Below are 18861 nucleotides of genomic sequence, written 5' to 3'. Positions count from 1 at the left end.
GAAGCCAGATACACTCTGCATTGGCGGTAATAGGTCTGTTTGTGATGAGCGATGTCAGTTCATGTTTTGGTAATGTGGGTTGGTGTTTTGAAGTCATATTTTGAGACGAGACATCTATGAATCCAACAAATCAGAGAAGAATACTTAGCAGAATATCTTTCAGTCAGTGTGGCTCGTATTTACAGCTTTGTCACAACATATTGCCAGTCTAGTTGTTTACACCAATGAACCATAAACATCTAGATTTTGCCATCATTTATGTAACTGGTCCCCTTTACTAGCCTAAATTTCAATGAATTCTAGTCCACAAAGTCTCACAGTTTCTGTTGGTATCCATTTCCACTGTGGATTTTGGAGAGCTTTTGTATTGAATGTGATTTTTTTTCCAATAGCCCTTGAAGGTCTCGTTATTTATGCTGGTAAGACAGACCAACATTTTAGAAAAATCTTGCTTTTATCAGTGCTGTTGTCCCTCTGGCAGACAACAGCGGTAGCTTCCATACTTCTTTCCTGGATGGTGCTGTATCGTAAATACCTGAACTTCAGAGCATTGGACAGTAGAGTGCTACTTCCCCCCACATCTGGACTGTATTTACCGCCATTTAATTCAGTCCAGTGTGAGGTCACGGAAACAGAGGGAGGAATTCACACCAGGACCAACCCTATGACGGTGCAGCCGCATTAAAGGTTGTAAAAGAACAAAGGTTTTGACAACTATTGTCTGAGCTATTTTATTTTTAAAGGATGGTGTCGTGCAACGTGTACACATGTAGTGTGTGTGTGTGTCTCTGTGCATATTTTTTTGGTTTAAGTGACCTGTGTCCCAATCAGTGTAACGTATGCCCTAAAAATTGTCAGGGACTCCAGCCACCCTAGTCATAGACTCTTCTCTCTGCTACCGCACGGCAAGCGGTACCGGAGCACCAAGTCTAGGTCCAAGAGGTTCTACCCACAAGCCATAAGACTCCTGAACATCTAATCAAATGGCTACCCAGACTATTTGCATTGCCCCCCTCTCTCTTTTATGCCGCTGCTACTCTCTGTTATTATCTATGCATAGTCACTTTAATAACTCGACCTACATGTACATATTACCTCAATTACCTCGACCAACCGGTGCCCCGCACATTGACTCTGTACCGGTACCACCTATATATAGTCGCTATTGTTATTTTACTGTTGCTCTTTAGTTACTTGTTCCTTTTATTTTTGATTCTTGTTCGTATTTTTTAAACTGCATTGTTGGTTAGGAGCTTGTAAGTAAGCATTTCACTGCAAGGTCTACATCTGTTGTATTCGGCACATGTGACTAATAAAATAGGATTTGATGTTTGTATACAGTAAGAGTGTGAATGAGTCTGTATGTATCTGAGAGTGAATGTGTGGGTGTGTGCGTTCGTGCATGCATGTAAAAAAGTCCACATTGATTGGTGAGGAAGCATCAAGTCCTGGCTGTATATGCACTGTATGTACACCTCTCAGCTGTGCCTCAGTCAAACAGAGCCAGCCCCCTCCTACTTCCCTCAGATATAGTGAGGCTGTGGAATAGCAGTGGAGTCAATAAGAGCAGAAGCCTTGAAACGAGAGCACGGGATCAGCCCCCCAAACATACACACTCTTTCACACAAATGGAATACTACTGCAGCCTGCTGCTGTGGACCTGTGCCCTCCTGCCAGGTGAGTGTGTGAGTGTAAGTGTGAGTGACTGTGTGTGAGTGTGGGTGAGTGTGTGTGAGTGAGTGAAAGGTGAAAATAAGGGATCGATGGAAAGTTTGTATGTGTTACAGAGTGTTACAGAATGACAACAAGTGAGAGAGTTCGTATGTCATTTAATTGGGACTGTAAGAGTTTGAGCATGTTTATAAGAGTGTGTGTGACCTCTGGAGTCAGGATAAGAGAGGGGACCATGTGGAAGAGGTGTGTGTGTGTGTGTGTGTGTGCAATGTGTTTTTGTATCTCAGTGAGCGAAGGTGAGATGAATGTCTCTGGACCAGTTTAAGTCAGGTCATTCCTTTTGTTAGACAGACGAGCAGAGTTGGCATGAGTTTCTCATTATTTTGTGCTATTGCTTTTAGGCCAGGTATCCATTTGGAAAGTTAACGACTGGTACAGATAGAGGCAATAAAGAAGAGCGTGTGAGGAGGTGTGTCCACCTGTTCCTCGTCTCTAGAGGCACAGAGTGTGTGAGATGAGCCAACAGCATGATGCACGAATCTGGCATGGCCTCATACCTTGTCAGAACTATTGCTCTTCTGAGACCCTCTGTCTGTCGGCCTCCTCTTTAAGCCTCCCTCTGGAATGATGCAAGGAGGAATGATGCTATCTGCTCTCAGTGCAGCTCTCAGAGTTTCCACTCATTGCAAAGATCTGGCCATTAGCCTGATTCGGGATCAGTCGGTGCTGTAGCTCAACTGCAGCTCAACCCAGGCTACATTTCAGTCATAAATGAGCCTTTACATTTCCAAAACATTTATGTTTTTTGATTGCTTATGATTGCTTATGGGTCCCTTCATGTGTGTGTAAAATATGACTGTTCTCAGATTTTCGGATCCTGTATTTTTGACTATGGTATGTGATTGTCTCACCTTGGACGCACATGCACGTCACACAGTGACGTCATTTTGAACATTGAATATGTCCCCATGATTCGTTAAGTTTATTAGGATCCCCATTAGGTTGTAGCATCTACTCTTCTTGGTGTCCACATAAAATGTACAAATGTTAAAGACTTATCGCTTCTTCCTCAATACCCTCTTTCCACTGATATAAAGCTTGTGTTTATTCCATAACATGGGGCTTGTGAAAGCAGTGGTTTTCTGCACGAGAGGATCTGGACAAGAAAATTGTCAATATGAGACTCGTCTGGTAAAAGTGAACCAGATAGAGATGGCTAAAGTCAGAGTAGGACAGGGTGTTACGTATGCAGAGGCAGTGAGAAGGGTTGAGGGTAGAGAAGGGCCAACGGCAACAGTGAATGTTCCCATTTCAGCATGTGGACCCCAGAAACCGCGTGTTGAAAAATCCTGATTCTTGGCCTTCATCACGATGGTGGTGAATTGTGCTAGCCAAGTAGAACACAGATCACAGAAAATGTGCATTGTTGTGTAACGGCTGAACGTTTTCTGGGAAATATCTGCAGAGGATCTACAGGAAATGTTGGAAGAAGTGTTGCCCTCTCAGGCCCGTGGGCCGAAGAGTGACTAATATGGATCTTATGGGTAGTGGGATAGGGATGGGTATTGTAGTATATGCAGGTTGATATACCAACATAAAATCGTGATTGATCAAACAATCCAGTATAGGAGATGGCGGCAATTATCGGATGTAGTCTGCCAATAAACCTAGAAGTAGAAGAAAGATGAGACTCTCACGAACATGACAGTGTCTTTTTATTTTGCTCTATGACATCCACCAGTTTTACGTCAGTCATCGGAACGCTCTGTCACGGATGCCCTACTTACGAAGAGGTCTTCTCACAAAACCGACTGTCCAGACCGAACCCTTGGAGCTACAAAGGTATAATTTCGAAAGCGGATCACCAACATCGAAAGGGGAGACTCTCAGCAACACAGTGCTGGTTGTTTTGCTCAACGACGCACACAACTGTCAGGGGGGGTCATCTGAAGGTAACCCAGTACTAGGCTGTAAAAATGTCATAATGTGCATAGCGGTAAAAAGTGCTTTTACATTTTCTTATATCTTTCAGACATAGGACACTCTTCAAAACGTTATTCTTATCTACAAATGTGTTATTTAACAGGTTTCTATGGGCTATAGCAGTAAAGGCCAAAATCCATATTTCATCAAATCAGGTTTTTAATTATTTTTTTTATGCCTACAGGGGTCCTAAAACTCTAAATCATAGGCTAAATGATCCATCTTAAAGATGCACTCCAGGATCTTAAGCACAACAAATTTGTAACGAATTGGAAACATACCAATCTCTTTCACAATTTCTTTAAGCTTTAAGCTAATTTACCAACATATAGTGCCTTCGAAAAGTATTCAGACCCTTTGACTTTTTCCACATTTTGGTACGTTACAGCCTTGTTCTAAAATTGATTACATTCTTTTTCTCTCTCATCAATATACACACAATACCCCATAATAACAAAGCAAAAACAGTTTTTTTTTTTTTTTTACATTTTTGATAATTTATTACAAATAAAAACTGAAATATCACATTTACATAAGTATTCAGACCCTTTACTCAGTAATGTGTTGAAGCAAATTTGGCAGCGATTACAGCATTGAGTCTTCTTGCGTATGAGGCTTGGCACACCTTTATTTGAGGAGTTTCTCCCATTCTTTTCTACAGATCCTCTCAAGCTCTGTCAGGTTGGATGGAGAGCGTTGCTGCACAGCTATTTTCAGGTCTCTCCAGAGATGTTTGATCGGGTTCAAGTCCGGGCTCTGGCTGGGCCACTCAAGGACATTCCGAGTTTTGTCCCGAAGCCACCCCTGTCTTGGGTGTGTGCTTAGGGTCATTGTCCTGTTGAAAGCTGAATCTAAGCCACAGTCTGAGGTCCTGAGTGCTCTGGAGCAGGTTTTCATCAAGAATCTCTCTGTACTTTGCTCCGTTCATCTTGCCCTCAATCCTGACAAGTCTCCCAGTCCCTGCCTCTGAAAAACATCCCCACAGCATGATGCTGCCACCACCATGCTTCACCGTAGGGATGCCTCCAGATGTGATGCTTGGCATTCAGGCCTCCAGGGTTCAATCTTGTTTTCATCAGACCGGAGTTCCTTGTTTCTCATGGTCTAAGAGTCTTTAGGTTCCTTTTGGCAATCTCCAAGTGGGCTGTCATTTGGCTTTTACTCAGGTGTGGCTTTCTTCTAGCTACTCCACCATAAAGGCCTGATTGGTGGAGTGCTGCAGAGATGGCTGTCCTTCTGGAAAGTTCTCCCATCTCCAAAAAGAAACCCTAGAGCTCTGTCAGAGTGACAATCAGGTTCTTGGTCACCTCAGTTCACCTGCTCAGTTCGGCCGGGCGTCCAGCTCTAGGAAGAGTCTTGGTGGTTCCAAACATCTTCCATTTAAGAATGATGTCAGGCACTGTGTTTTTGGGGATCTTCAATGCTGCAGACATTTTTTTAGTACCCTTCCCCAGATCTGTGCCTTGACAAAATCCTGTCTTGGAGCACTACGGACAATTCCTTCGACCTCCTAGCTTGGTTTTTGCTCTGACATGCACTGTCAACTGTGGGACCTTATATAGACAGGTGTGCCTTTCCAAATCATGTCATATCAGTTGCATTTACCACAGGTGGACTCCAATCAAGTTGTAGAAACATCTCAAGGATGATCAATGGAAACTGAATACACCTGAGCTCAATTTCAAGTCTCATAGCAAAGGGTCTGAATACTTATCTAAATAAGGTATTTCTGTTTCTAATTTTAATACATTTGCAAAACTGTCTAAAAACCTGTTTTCACTTTGTCATTATGGGGAATGGTGTGTAGATTTCTGAGGATCATTTTTTAAAATTCATTTTAGAATAAGGTTGTAACGCAACAAAATGTGAAAAAAGTCAAGGGTAATTAGAGGAGTAAAAATGAATATTTTGTCATACCCGTGGTCGGATATACCAAGGCTGTCAGCCAATCAGCATTCAGGGCTCGAACCACACAGTTTATATTTGTCAGTAATACATTGAGTCGATTTTTATTTAGTCACATGCAGGTTCTACTGTGTTGAAGGAGGCTAAGGTTGATGCCTGACATCTGATTTACACCAAAATGGTTGAAATTACTAAATTAGTGCAAGGGTAGGCAACAACACATCTGCAACGCTGTTCCTCAACACCGGGGCCCCTCAGGGGTGCGTGCTTAATCCCCTCCTGTACTCCATGTTCACACATGACTGCGTCGCCAAGCACGACTCCAACACCATCATTACATTTGCTGATGACACAACAGTGGTAGGTTTGATCACCGACAACGATGTGACAGCTTATAGGGAGGATGTCAGAGATCTGGCAGCGGGGTGCCAGGACAACAACCTCTCCCTCAATGTGAGCAAGACAAAAGAGATGATTGTGGATTACAGGAAAAGGAGGGCCGAACAGGCCCCCATTAACATCAACAGGGCTGTAGTGGAGCGGGTTCAGAGCTTCTAGTTCCTTGGTGTCAACATCACCAACAAACTATCATGGTTCAAACACACCAAGACAGTCGTGAAGCGGGCACGACAACAGCTTTTCCCCCTCAGGAGACTGAAAAGATTTTGCATGGGTCCCCAGATTCTCAAAAAGTTCTACAGCAGCACTATCAAGAGCATCCTGACCGGTTGCATCACCGCCTGGTATGACTGCTCGGGATACGACTGTAAGGCGCTACAGAGTGTAGACGTGTTGTTGCCTACCCTTGCACTAATTTAGTCATTTCAACCATTTTGGTGTAAATCAGATGTCAGGCACCGCCCAATACATCACTGGGGCCAAGCTTCCTGCCATCCAGGACCTGTATACTAGATGGTGTCAGAGGAAGGCCCCAAAAAATGTCAAAGACTCACCAGGCTTCCCGAGTGGCGCAGTGGACTAAGGCACTGCATCACAGTGCTAGATGCGCCACTACAGATTCTGGATTTGAGTCCAGGCTCTGTCACAGCTGGCCGCGACCGGGAGACCCATTGGGCGGCGCACAATTGGCCCAGCGTCGTCCGGGTTAGGGGAGGGTTTGGCCGGCAGGGATGTCCTTGTCCCATCGCGCACTAGCGACTCCTGTGGCGGGCCGGGCGCAGTGCACTCTGACACGGTCGCCAGGTGTACAGTGTTTCCTCCGACACGTTGGTGTGGGTTAAGCGGACATTGTGCCAAGAAGCAGTGCGGTTTGGCTGGGTTGTGTTTCGGAGGACGCACCGCTCTCGACATTCACCTCTCCCGAGTCCGGAGTTGCAGCGATGAGACAAGACTGTAACTACCAATTGGATACCACGAAATTGGGGAGAAAAAGGGGTAAAAAAATTACCTCCAGTCACCCAAGTCATAGACTGTTCTCTCTGCTACCGGACAGCAAGCAGTACCGTAGCACCAATTCTAGGTCCAAAAGGCTCCTTAACAGCTTCTACCCCCAAGCTATAAGACTGCTGAACAGCTAATCAAATAGCCACGCAGACTATTTACATTGACCCTCCCCCCCTTTGTTTTTACACTGCTGCTCCTCGCTGTTTGTTATCTATGCATAGTCACTTTACCCGTACCTACATGTACAAATTACCTCGACTAACCTGTACCCCCGCACATTGACTCGGGTCCCAGTACCCCATGTATATAGCCTCGTTCTTTTTATGTAATTTTATTGTTGTTACTTTTTATAATATGTTTTACTTTAGTTAATTTAGTAAATATTTTCTGAACTCTGTTTCTTGAACTGCATTGTGGGTTAGGGGCTTGCAAGTAAGCATTTCACCGTAAGGTCTACAGTTGTTGTATTCGGCGCATTTGTCAAATAAAATGTGATTTTATTTGAAAGACACTCCAAAAGGTGTCAGCACTGCTTCGTCCAGAATAATGTTCCTTTCCTCCCATTCAGGATAGATTTTCCTGCATGTGTTCTCGGAGACAGGGGTGCCCTAAAACCACTCATTCCAACAACTGGTAAACCAACTCTAGTTAGGCGATGAGTTATGGTCCTCACCATCCGGGCAGAAGATGGACAGACTGCACAAAGGAATTCTTTAGACGCTGGTCTCCTTTTGCAAAAGTTATCTGATCATATTTTGGCAATCGTATAGGATTGTGTTAGCATTGCGTTTTTCAAAATTGAACATTTTGATTCCTCCACTTTACATTGCTGCGGGGACTTGCTTCAATTCAGCCACAAGAGCATTAGTGAAGTCGGGCACTAATGTTGGCCGATTAGGCCTGGCTCGCAGTTGGCATTCCAATTCATCCCAAAGGTGTTCAATGTGGTTGAGGTCAGGGCTCTGAGTAGGGCAGTCAACTTCTTCCACACCAATCTCGATAAACAATTTCTGTATGGACCTCGCTTTGTGCACGGGGGCATTTTCATGCTGAAACAGGAAGGGCCTTCCCCAACTATTGCCACAAAGTTGGAAGCACAGAATTGTCTAGATTGTAATTGTATGCTGTAGCGTTAAGATTTTCCTTCACTGGAACTAAGAGGCCTTGCCCGAACCATGAAAAACAGCCCCAGTGTCACGACTTCAACCGAGGCAGGCTCTCCTTCCCGTTCGGGTGGCGCTCGGCGGTCGTCGTCACCGGCCTACTAGCTGCCACTGACTATTTTTCCTCCCCCTCCTTATGTGTTGATTTGTATCACCTGTGTTTAGGTAATTGTTAATTAGTGTGGCTTTATTAGTCAGCCAGCCCGTACGCTTCTTTGTGCGGGATTGTTCATTTGTAGTTTTGGATTTCGGGAGTGGTTATATGTATTGTGGACTGGGTTTCGTCTCCCGTGTTTTGGACAGTTGTTTATGACACCCAGTAAGTCCGTGTTGGACATTTTGTTGCCGGTTGTGCATTAAAGAAGGACCGTATTGAAGCTCTGCTGTTTCTGCGTCTGACTTCACACCCCCCGACACCCAGTGCGTTACACCCAGACCATTATTCCTCCTCCACCAAACTTTACAGTTGGCACTATGCATTGGGGCAGGTAGCATTCTTCTAGCATCCTCCAAACCAAGATTTGTCCGTCGGACTGGTGAAGCGTGATTCATCACTCCAGAGAACATGTTTCCACTGCTCCGGAGTCCAAGCAGTGCAGCTTTATACCACTCCAACCGACACTTGGCATTGCGCATGGTAATATTAGGCTGCTCAGCCATGGAAACCCATTTCATGAAGCTTCCAACGAACAGTTCTTGTGTTGACGTTGCTTCCAGAGGCAGTTTGGAACTCGGTAGTGAGTGTTGCAACCGAGGACAGACAATTTCTACTACGCACTTCAGCACTCGTCGGTCCCGTTCTGTGACCTTGTGTGGCCTACCACTTCACGGCTGAGACGTTGTTACTACTAGGCGTTTTCACCTTACAATAACAGCACTTACAGTTGACAAGAGCAGCTCTAGCAGGGCAGAAATTTGACAGACTGACTTGTTGGAAAGGTGGCATCCTATGACTGTGCCACGTTGAAAGTCACTGAGCTCTTCAGTAAGGCCATTCTACTGCCAATGTTTTCCTATGGAGATTGCGTGGCTGTGTGCTGGATTTTATACGGGTGTGGCTGAAATTGATGAATCCACTAATTTGACGGGGTGTCCACATACTTTTGTATATATAGTGTAGCTAACTTGGCTAATTAAGGCTAGCCATAATGCTACTGCGCTTCTCACCGTCCTACAGTTAGCCTACAAATAACAACTCCCTTCAGATTATAAATAGCAGCCTTCCGGTTGGCTTTTGGTCGTTGTAGCCTTTCCTTCTCATTTAACTTTCACTTTGTAATTTTAATTCCATCTTCCATTGACTAGAGTTCTCTTAACTTTTTTGCCACACAAGCAGAGCTGCAATGTAATTGTCTCTTTTCTCTGGGGAAGTGCAAGGATCAGAGAGCTTGCCTTTTTTTGTATCCTGCAGCCAATATTTTTTTCTCTCCAAATCAAATCACATTTTATTGGTCACATACACATGGTTAGCAGATGTTAATGCGAGTGTAGCGAAATGCTTGTGTTTCTGGTTATGACAGTGCAGTAATATCTACCAAGTAAAATAACAATTCCCCAACAGTGACCTAATACACACAAATCTAAACGGATGGAATAAGAACACGTACATATAAATATATGGAGGAGCGATGACCGAGCGGCATAGGCAAGATGCAATAGATGGTTTAAAATACAGTATATACATATGAGATGAGTAATGTAAGTTATGTAAAGATTATTAAAGTGGCATTATTTAAAGTGACTAGTGATCCATTTATTAAAGTGGCCAATGATTCAAGTCTGTACGTAGGCAGCAGCCACTCAATGTTAGTGATGGCTGTTTAACAGTCTGATGGCCTTGAGATAGAAGCTGTTTTTCAGTCTTTCGGTCCCAGCTTTAATGCACATGTACTGACCTCGCCTTTTGGATGGTAGCGGGGTGAACAGGCAGTGGCTCGGATGGTTGTTGTCCTTGATGATCTTTTTGGCCTTCCTGTGACATCGGGTGCTGTAGGTGTCCTGGAGGGCAGGTAGTTTGCCCCCGGTGATTCATTGTGCAGCCTGCACCACCATCTGGGGAGCCTTGCGTTTGAGGGCGGTGCAGTTGCCGTACACACCGACAGGATGCTCTCAATTGTGCATCTGTAAAAGTTTGTGAGGGTTTCAGGTGACAAGACACATTTATTCTGCCTCCTGAGGTTGAAGAGGCGTTGTTGCACCTTCTTCACCACACTGTCTGTGTGGGTGGACCATTTCAGTTTGTCCGTGATGTGTATACCGAGGAACTTAAACATTTCCTCCTTCTCCACTGCTGTCCCGTTGATGTGGATAGGGGGGTGCTCCCTCTGCTGTTTCGTGAAGTCCCGATCATCTCCTTTGTTTTGTTGATGTTGAGTTAGAGGTTGTTTTCCTGACACCACACTCCAAGTGCTCTCACCTCCTCCCTGTTTGCTGTCTCGTCGTTGTTGGTAATCAAGCCCACTACTGTTGTGTCGTCTGCAAACTTGATGATTGAGTTGGAGGCGTGCATGGCCACGCAGTCATGGGTGAACAGGGAGTACAGGAGGGGGCTGAGCACGAACCCTTGTGGGGCCCCAGTGTTGAGGATCAGCGAAGAGGAGATGTTGTTTCCTACCTTCACCACCTGGAGGCGGCCCATCAGAAAGTGCAGGACCCATTTGCACAGGGCGGGGTTCAGACCCAGGGCCTCAAGCTTAATGATGAGCTTGGAGGGTACTATGGTGTTGAATGCTGAGCTGTAGTCAATGAACAGCATTCTTACATAGGTATTCCTCTTGCCCAGATGGGATAAGACAGTGTGCAGTGTGATGGCGATTGCATCGTCTGTGGACCTGTTGGGGCGGTATGCAAACTGAAGTGGGTCTAGGGTGGCAGGTAAGGTGGAGGTGATATGATCCTTGACCCTAGTCTCTCAAAGCACTTCATGATGACAGAAGTGAGTGCTACGGGGCGATAGTCATTTAGTTCAGTTATCTTTGCCTTCTAGGGTACAGGAACAATGGTGGCCATCTTGAAGCATGTGGGGACAGCAGACTGGAATAGGGAGTGATTGAATATGTCTGTAAACACACTAGCCAGCTGGTCTGTGCATGCTCTGAGGACGCGTGTAAGGATACCGTCTGGGCCAGCAGCCTTGCGAGGGTTAACGCGTTTAAATGTTTTATTGACGTCAGCCACGGAGAAGGAGAGGGGGGGCCCACAGACCTTGGTAGCGTGGCACGTCAGTGGCACTGTATTATCCTCAAAGTGTGCAAAGAAGGTGTTTAGTTTGTCTGGAAGCAAGACGTCGGTGTTCGTGACGTGGCTGGTGTTCTTTTTGTAGTCCGTAGTTGCCTTTAGAACCTGCCACATTGTGCCTCATGTCTGATCCGTTGAATTGTGACTAAACTCTGTACCTATACCGACATCCGACAAACAGCCATATCGACGATCCTGGATCGTAAAAAAGAGGATAACAGAATCCGGATCATTCTAATGCAGATAAAAAATTGGGACCTGATCTCCTGAGTGGGGTTCACTACTGGGGGAGAAGGAGGCTGGTGGTCACTGACCCTGAGAATGCACATGGGTTTCAGAGCTCTATTGACAGAGACTCAGTCTGGGGGGTTGTTTCATCTGAATCATGCTATGCCCCTTCTGTGAAGTTACTTATTCTTCATATTTATTTGAGATAGACAACCCATATCTGGCATCCTTAGCACAGTAAAAGCAGGGTTTGGAATCATGGGCACTGTTGTGCTAAAGACCAAGGAAAATCAAATTCCTACCAGTAGAGGGAGTACAGTAGCTGGGCTTAAACTTCAGTTGCTTATATATTATACATAGCTGTATATAGCTTATTACTGAACTATTGGAAACGGTTTCTAAAACATGTGTATTCTTCAGTCATGTAGGTGCATTCTAGCAGGAGTGAGTTCAGAGGGGGATTGATCAGCCTTTCTAAATGGATCAGACAACACTTATTGGCAGCCCATATCTTACTCTCCTCTGTATGCTCTTGGCAGGTAATAATAACCAGTCCGTGATCTACTGATCAGGGTGTGGCAGGACAGGTTAGAAAGGTACATGAGTGTATGGTCATATTAGTTTGTGTGTGCTTGTCTTTTCCTCCTGCTTGTGACGAGCCGGATTCAAACCCTGGGTTTAAACAAGACTGTGTTAGTCCGCTGAGCTAAAGCCTAGGCATTAATCCAGGGAACCGACACAATTCTTCCGGTGTCAGGCAAGGTTACTCGTCGCGTAAGTGTGGTTCACCGAACCACATCCATTACACGTGGGAAGGGGTGAGGTTATCATACGTCTGTGTTGTCAATGTTAAGCTGCAGTGAGTGATGCTGTGCCAGTAGTTGTCTGTCTGTGTCCTAGCTCCACTGTGTGCCAGGATGTGAATGAGACTGGGTTTATTTATGTGGGCAGGATTGTGGGATCACTGTCTGTCTTCCAATATTACTGAGAGGAATATTAAGAATATGCCTCATCATTCTTTCTCTCTCTCTCTGCCAACCATTTATATACTATTTGACATTAAACCCAACCCACTAGGCACAGATGTCAGTTCAACGTCTAGTTTTGATTCATATATGGTTGAGGTGTCAACTAACGTGAGTTCAACAGGTAATCCACCAAAAATGTCACCTTGTCATTGGATTTAGGCTAAATTATTTATTAATTTCCAAGTTGATTGAACGTCATCTCATAGATTTTTTTAGGGTTGAAATGACGTAGACACAACTTTGATTCAACCAGTTTTTGCCAAGTGGGAAGTGTCTTGTGAAAATACAACTGAAAGTCAATGATTTACTTCCACCTGGGGCTGTATAATATTCTATATTACAAAAGTATTATTACAAAGCAAACCTACCATTCAAATGTCTTCAAATCATTGCGTCACATTGTGGCACCCAAGCAGCATCTAAAAAAGTATGGAATTATAAGAACGAAAAATGACAGACAATCTCAAAGATGGCCTCTGAAAAATTATTTAAAAAGTATAAACACTTCTAAGAGCCAGAGAGGATCATCCAAGTGTCTGACTGTTAAAATAAGTAGAAAAACTGCCTTGTATTGAAACGTTTGCTATGTGGGAGTCGAGCCATCACTTTGAGACTTTCTCAGGTCCAATGTCTGGTCTGGTCTGGATCTTACTGAGGTTTCCCCACTGTGCCAAGTCCCTGAGACAGCTCAGATAAATGCAGTTCCTCCACAAACAGAAGCAAATTCCACTCAGCCATTAACAAAGCAATACAACCTCAGGGCACGGACTAACTACAAATCATCTTGTTTTCCCCAATGTTTATTTTCCCAGGTAGCCAAACTGATCAGAACTTGCTTTGTTGGCACCCGTGCAAGACAATCTCACAGCTCACTGTGTTTTTAAACACACTGGTCATTTGTACAGCTGGGTGGGTAGAGTAAGGAATCTCACTCTATAGTATATCGGGGGCAGATGTCTGTATCTCTTCTCCTTTTAAGGGACTCATAGCTCACATACAGTGAGGGAAAAAAGTATTTGATCCCCTGCTGATTTTGTACGTTTGCCCACTGACAAAGAAATTATCAGTCTATAATTTTAATGGTAGGTTTATTTGAACAGTGAGAGACAGAATAACAACAAAAATATCCAGAAAAATGCATGTCAAAAATGTTATAAATTGATTTGCATTTTAATGAGGGAAATAAGTATTTGACCCCTTCTCAATCAAAAAGATTTCTGGCTCCCAGGTGTCTTTCATACAGGTAACGAACGGAGATTAGGAGCACACTCTTAAAGGGAGTGCTCCTAATCTCAGTTTCTTACCTGTATAAAAGATACCTGTCCACAGAAGCAATCAATCAATCAGATTCCAAACTCTCCACCATGGCCAAGACCAAAGAGCTCTCCAAGGATGTCAGGGACAAGATTGTAGACCTACACAAGGCTGGAATGGGCTACAAGACCATCGCCAAGCAGCTTGGTGAGAAGGTGACAACAGTTTCTGTGATTATTCGCAAATGGAAGAAACACAAAAGAACTGTCAATCTCCCTCAGCCTGGGGCTCCATGCAAGATCTCACCTCGTGGAGTTGCAATGATCATGAGAACGGTGAGGAATCAGCCCAGAACTACACAGGAGGATCTTGTCAATGATCTCAAGGCAGCTGGGACCATAGTCATCAAGAAAACAATTGGTAACACACTATGCCGTGAAGGACTGAAATCCTGCAGCGCCCGCAAGGTCCCCCTGCTCAAGAAAGCACATATACATGCCCGTCTGAAGTTTGCCAATGAACATCTGAATGATTCAGAGGACAACTGGGTGAACGTGTTGTGGTCAGATGAGACCAAAATGGAGTTCTTTGGCATCAACCCAACTTGCCGTGTTTGGAGGAGGAGGAATGCTGCCTATGACCCCAAGAAACCATCCCCACCGTCAAACATGGAGGTGGAAACATTATGCTTTGGGGGTGTTTTTCTGCTAAAGGGACAGGACAACTTCACCGCATCAAAGGGACGATGGACGGGGCCATGTACCGTCAAATCTTGGGTGAAAACCTCCTTCCCTCAGCCAGGGTATTGAAAATGGGTCGTGGATGGGTATTCCAGCATGACAATGACCCAAAACACACGGCCAAGGCAACAAAGGAGTGGCTCAAGAAGAAGCACATTAAGGTCCTGGAGTGGCCTAGCCAGTCTCCAGACCTTAATCCCATAGAAAATCTGTGGAGGGAGCTGAAGGTTCGAGTTGCCAAACGTCAGCCTCGAAACCTTAATGACTTGAAGAAGATCTGCAAAGAGGAGTGGGACAAAATCCCTCCTGAGATGTGTGCAAACCTGGTGGCCAACTACAAGAAACGTCTGACCTCTGTGATTGCCAACAAGGGTTTTGCCACCAAGTACTAAGTCATGTTTTGCAGAGGGGTCAAATACTTATTTCCCTCATTAAAATGCAAATCAATTCATAACATTTTTGACATGCGTTTTTCTGGATTTTTTTGTTGATATTCTGTCTCTCACTGTTCAAATAAACCTACCATTAAAATTATAGACTGATCATTTCTTTGTCAGTGGGCAAACGTACAAAATCAGCAGGGGATCAAATACTTTTTTCCCTCACTGTAGTTCCTAGCTAGACTCGGCTACAGCAGCTCTGCTGCCAACCATTCTTACCAGGGGCAGGAAAACTTCCGATCTGTCCCTCTGCATACTAATTTATTCTGCTTGTTATTGCATACTACTTTATTTAAATGACTTGTTATTCTTGATTGATTTTTGATTATTATTGATCTTGGTATTTGGACTGCATTATTAAGGGAGCTTTAGTTTAAGTAAGCATTTCATTGCATCGTTTACAACTGTTGTAACTGGTGTACGCAACTAATAAACTTTGATTTCTGTGCTAAAGGCTCACTTCCGAGAAATCTTCACGTTCCCATTTTAGTTGTTGAAATACTCAGCTGTCACACTGTGAAGCAAAGAGGGCCAAAAGGTGGGCCAGTTATCATGATGTGATATGTTCCTCTAAGCTTGATGAATTCAGGACAAAACCCTGAGTTCTGAATGTGTCAAATATATTTTTCTTGAGTAACAGGCTAATATTATTGTGTTGTTCCTGACAGAGGAGGAAAAGGAGCTCTGTGTCTGATTTAAGTATGATGACATTTAAAGCTATTTCTCTCTCCCTCCCTCCCTCTCTTTCTCTCCCTCCTTTAAGAGTTCCCCACAGCCCTCAATTTCTGTCATTCCCCTGAGTGATCGTTTTTTTCCTTCTATAAATTCAGACAAAAAGCTGACAACATTGCCCAGCTCAGTGCCACGTGCCTTTTCAGCAATTACTGTCGTTTGTAGATTTTATTTTGTGCTCTCGTTAAGAACCTATTCTGTTTTATATACATTTCCAAGTATCGCCAGGACAACACTCAATTACTCTGGTCCAAGTAGTCTCACTGGACCAGTCCTCAACATCGTATTCTCGTTCGAGAATGCTAGAGGACTTGAAAAATCAAGTGCAATAAGGAGATCCACGTAAGGAGTGAAGAGGGAGAGGGGGATTTAAAGGAAGTCAGATCAACCTAACCCCCTTTCTGTTTTATCCAAGAGGACGTTCTTCTCATCTGCTACATCTATTTCTACTGTTCACCATTTCCTGCAGAAGAAAATAAACTTAAAAGACCATGTGACATCATTTTAATACTCCTTTTTAGGAGTGTTTTTGCTACATCAAGAAACAGTTTCCCTCCCGTTTCTGTCTTTCAAGTAACCTTTCCTGATAAACATTTAAATTGAAACCAGAGGGAGCTGCTCCTGTCCCAATGTGTGGCGTGTGCTTGTCAAGAGCTGAGAGAGAACATAGTAAAGAGAGGAGAGGAGAGGAGAGGAGAGGAGAGGAGAGGAGAGGAGAGGAGAGGAGAGGAGAGGAGAGGAGAGGAGAGGCAATCTCTCCACTGAAGGGTCTGTTCTTTGATCAACTTTCACAGGAGTTTTTCTCCTCCAGTGTATTCTCTCCCACTCTCTTTAATGACTATGGGTATGCGTGCCTCTTGGCTGATCATTACCACATGTTAATCGGGAGTCCACTGATTACCAGAGGTCAGGTCTAATCCTGTCACAAATACACAAATCTAAAGTATCACATACAAGATGTTACATGTACTACAAGATGCCACAACCATCGAATCCACATGTAATACCAGGGATGATAAATAGGCTGAGACCTTGTAACAACAATTGTAACAAGGCACACCCTTGTCATTAACTACCAGTCATTTTCAATTCGTTTATTTCTATGTTATGACCTGGCTCCAAGGCTATACCGAATCAAGTGTAATGTAAGAACAATATTGTTACATAGGATATACTTGTAATAATCATGTAACTACCCAGGAGCAAGCAACTTAATGTAAAGTGAAATGTAGTTGGGTGTAACCTTTATAATTACTATGTAGTCACAATGTAGCAACCTTTGCATGCAATAGGCTAACCAGGAGAAATTAAAAGACAGGAGACGTTTAGGTTGAACCCTTTTTAGTTGCATTGTATTTGCCATCTCAGACAAACAGTAATGAGGAAACAGTTGGTGGTTGCAGAGCCGCCGGAAAAAAAGGTGGCGAGACAGCATTTGCCCCAGTACTTTTCAATCTGGTGTGGCGCCGCCAGGACCCAGGACCGAGTTTTTTGAAATCCTGGCCTAGCTAGATAGCTATCTAACATTAGCTAGCCAGGTTTATGCAGTCATGCAGCCAACAAATAATGTTAATAATTTAGACTCACCAAATAAATGTGTTTGGCACAGGATAAAGAAGATGAAACGATCTGCTTCTGCTACCCAAAGCCAAGGGATACTAAAGTTCCTGAAAAGGTTAGTCAGCCAGTTAGTCCAGTAATGTTGGCATATTACTTTATTTCCACTGTTGTGGCACAAATTTCACTGTCTTTAAAGTAAAAAAAAACTACAGATTCCACCACAGAGCAGTTTACACAGACAATATGAACACGTTTGTCCAACCATAACAATTGGATGGCTAATGCATAAAAAGCGAAATGATGGATTCTAGCATCACCATAACTATCACAAATACAGAGACAGGCAGTCATCATGGCACCAGTATTTTTGGACTAGCTAGTGTATAGTGACACCTACTGATATGAACGGGTATTGTAGGTTTGGTTAGAATAGAGTGCAATAGAATGAGTGACACTCAATCAAATCTACTTCATGAAAAGAGGGATATTATTATTAATGAAAATCTTGAAAGTAGTTGTTTTAATGATTGAATATATATGGCAATCAGTTCCTACAGTGAGCACCAGGGAACCAACCTCTGATGAGCCAGATGGAAACCAGGACAACAACACAAGGTTAGTGGTTTTATGAATTACACATAAAAACAACTTTGTTACAAAGTCTACTGTGTATAGTGTTAAATGTAACCCTGCATTACATAAAGGTTACAGAACAAATAATTGCAGATCACTGTAATCAGATGAACAAATAATAGGTTTTATGACATAAAATTAAAATAATTTTCTCCATTGAAACGTGTATTTTTTATTTTTCAAATTCCACTGCTTAACGTTGTGTGTGTATAGAGTGAAATTAATATTTAAAGACATTAACCATTCTTTGCGTAACACTCAGCCCTGCTATAGTAATTCACTAAACTACAGAGTATGTTTTCCATTGAAGTTGTTGTTTCTGGCTCTTTTGATATCAGATTCAGAATGAATAATAACAAGGTTTGTGGTAGTTTGAAGGGTTGGATCCACCTTAGGCCAGGAGTGTTTCCAATCCATATGACCCGACAAGAACAACCTCAGCCCTATAGTCATAGCACTATAGTCATATTTTATCACAGCCTATGAATAGGGCCCAGAGTTTTACCTGACCAGGTCATGAGATCAGGAAAAACTCCAGGCCCCAGAAAAGCCACATGAAATTTGCCCCACCACTTCTGAACCTGTGGTGCCACCTCATGGGATGTTTGCAAAGAATGATGGGATATTAAAATCCTGTTGTCTTAAGTTGTGTTCCCCTGCTCAGACGTTGCATGCATCAACCAATGGTTGCCTGCCACATCATCGACTGTGTCATCAAATGACAGATTGCTATAACATATGATGTGGTCAGCTGGTACATAAAAAACCTATCCAGGGGTTGTAAGATCTAGCAGGCATTAACAATGTCCGAGCAGAGGAACTTTGCATGTAAAATCCATTTATTCAATCATTAGAACAACTACTTTCAACATTTTCATTG

General features: G+C 43.6%; 1 protein-coding gene across 1 annotated transcript in view; it reads left to right on the top strand.

Moving 5' to 3' along the window:
- The first annotated feature begins 1575 nt into the window (after nucleotides 1–1575).
- The window catches only part of itga11b (integrin, alpha 11b), a 101698-nt gene continuing 84412 nt past the window's right edge, over nucleotides 1576–18861 (top strand). Inside the window, exon 1 of the mRNA XM_071326713.1 lies at nucleotides 1576–1677. Within this exon, the coding sequence (XP_071182814.1) occupies nucleotides 1629–1677 (49 nt within the window). The 5' untranslated portion in view covers nucleotides 1576–1628. The remainder of the gene's footprint in view (nucleotides 1678–18861) is intronic.

The sequence above is a fragment of the Salvelinus alpinus genome, chromosome 9, assembly GCF_045679555.1.
Source record: "Salvelinus alpinus chromosome 9, SLU_Salpinus.1, whole genome shotgun sequence".
Lineage (NCBI taxonomy): Eukaryota > Metazoa > Chordata > Actinopteri > Salmoniformes > Salmonidae > Salvelinus > Salvelinus alpinus.
This window is presented reverse-complemented; position numbering and strand designations above follow the sequence as displayed.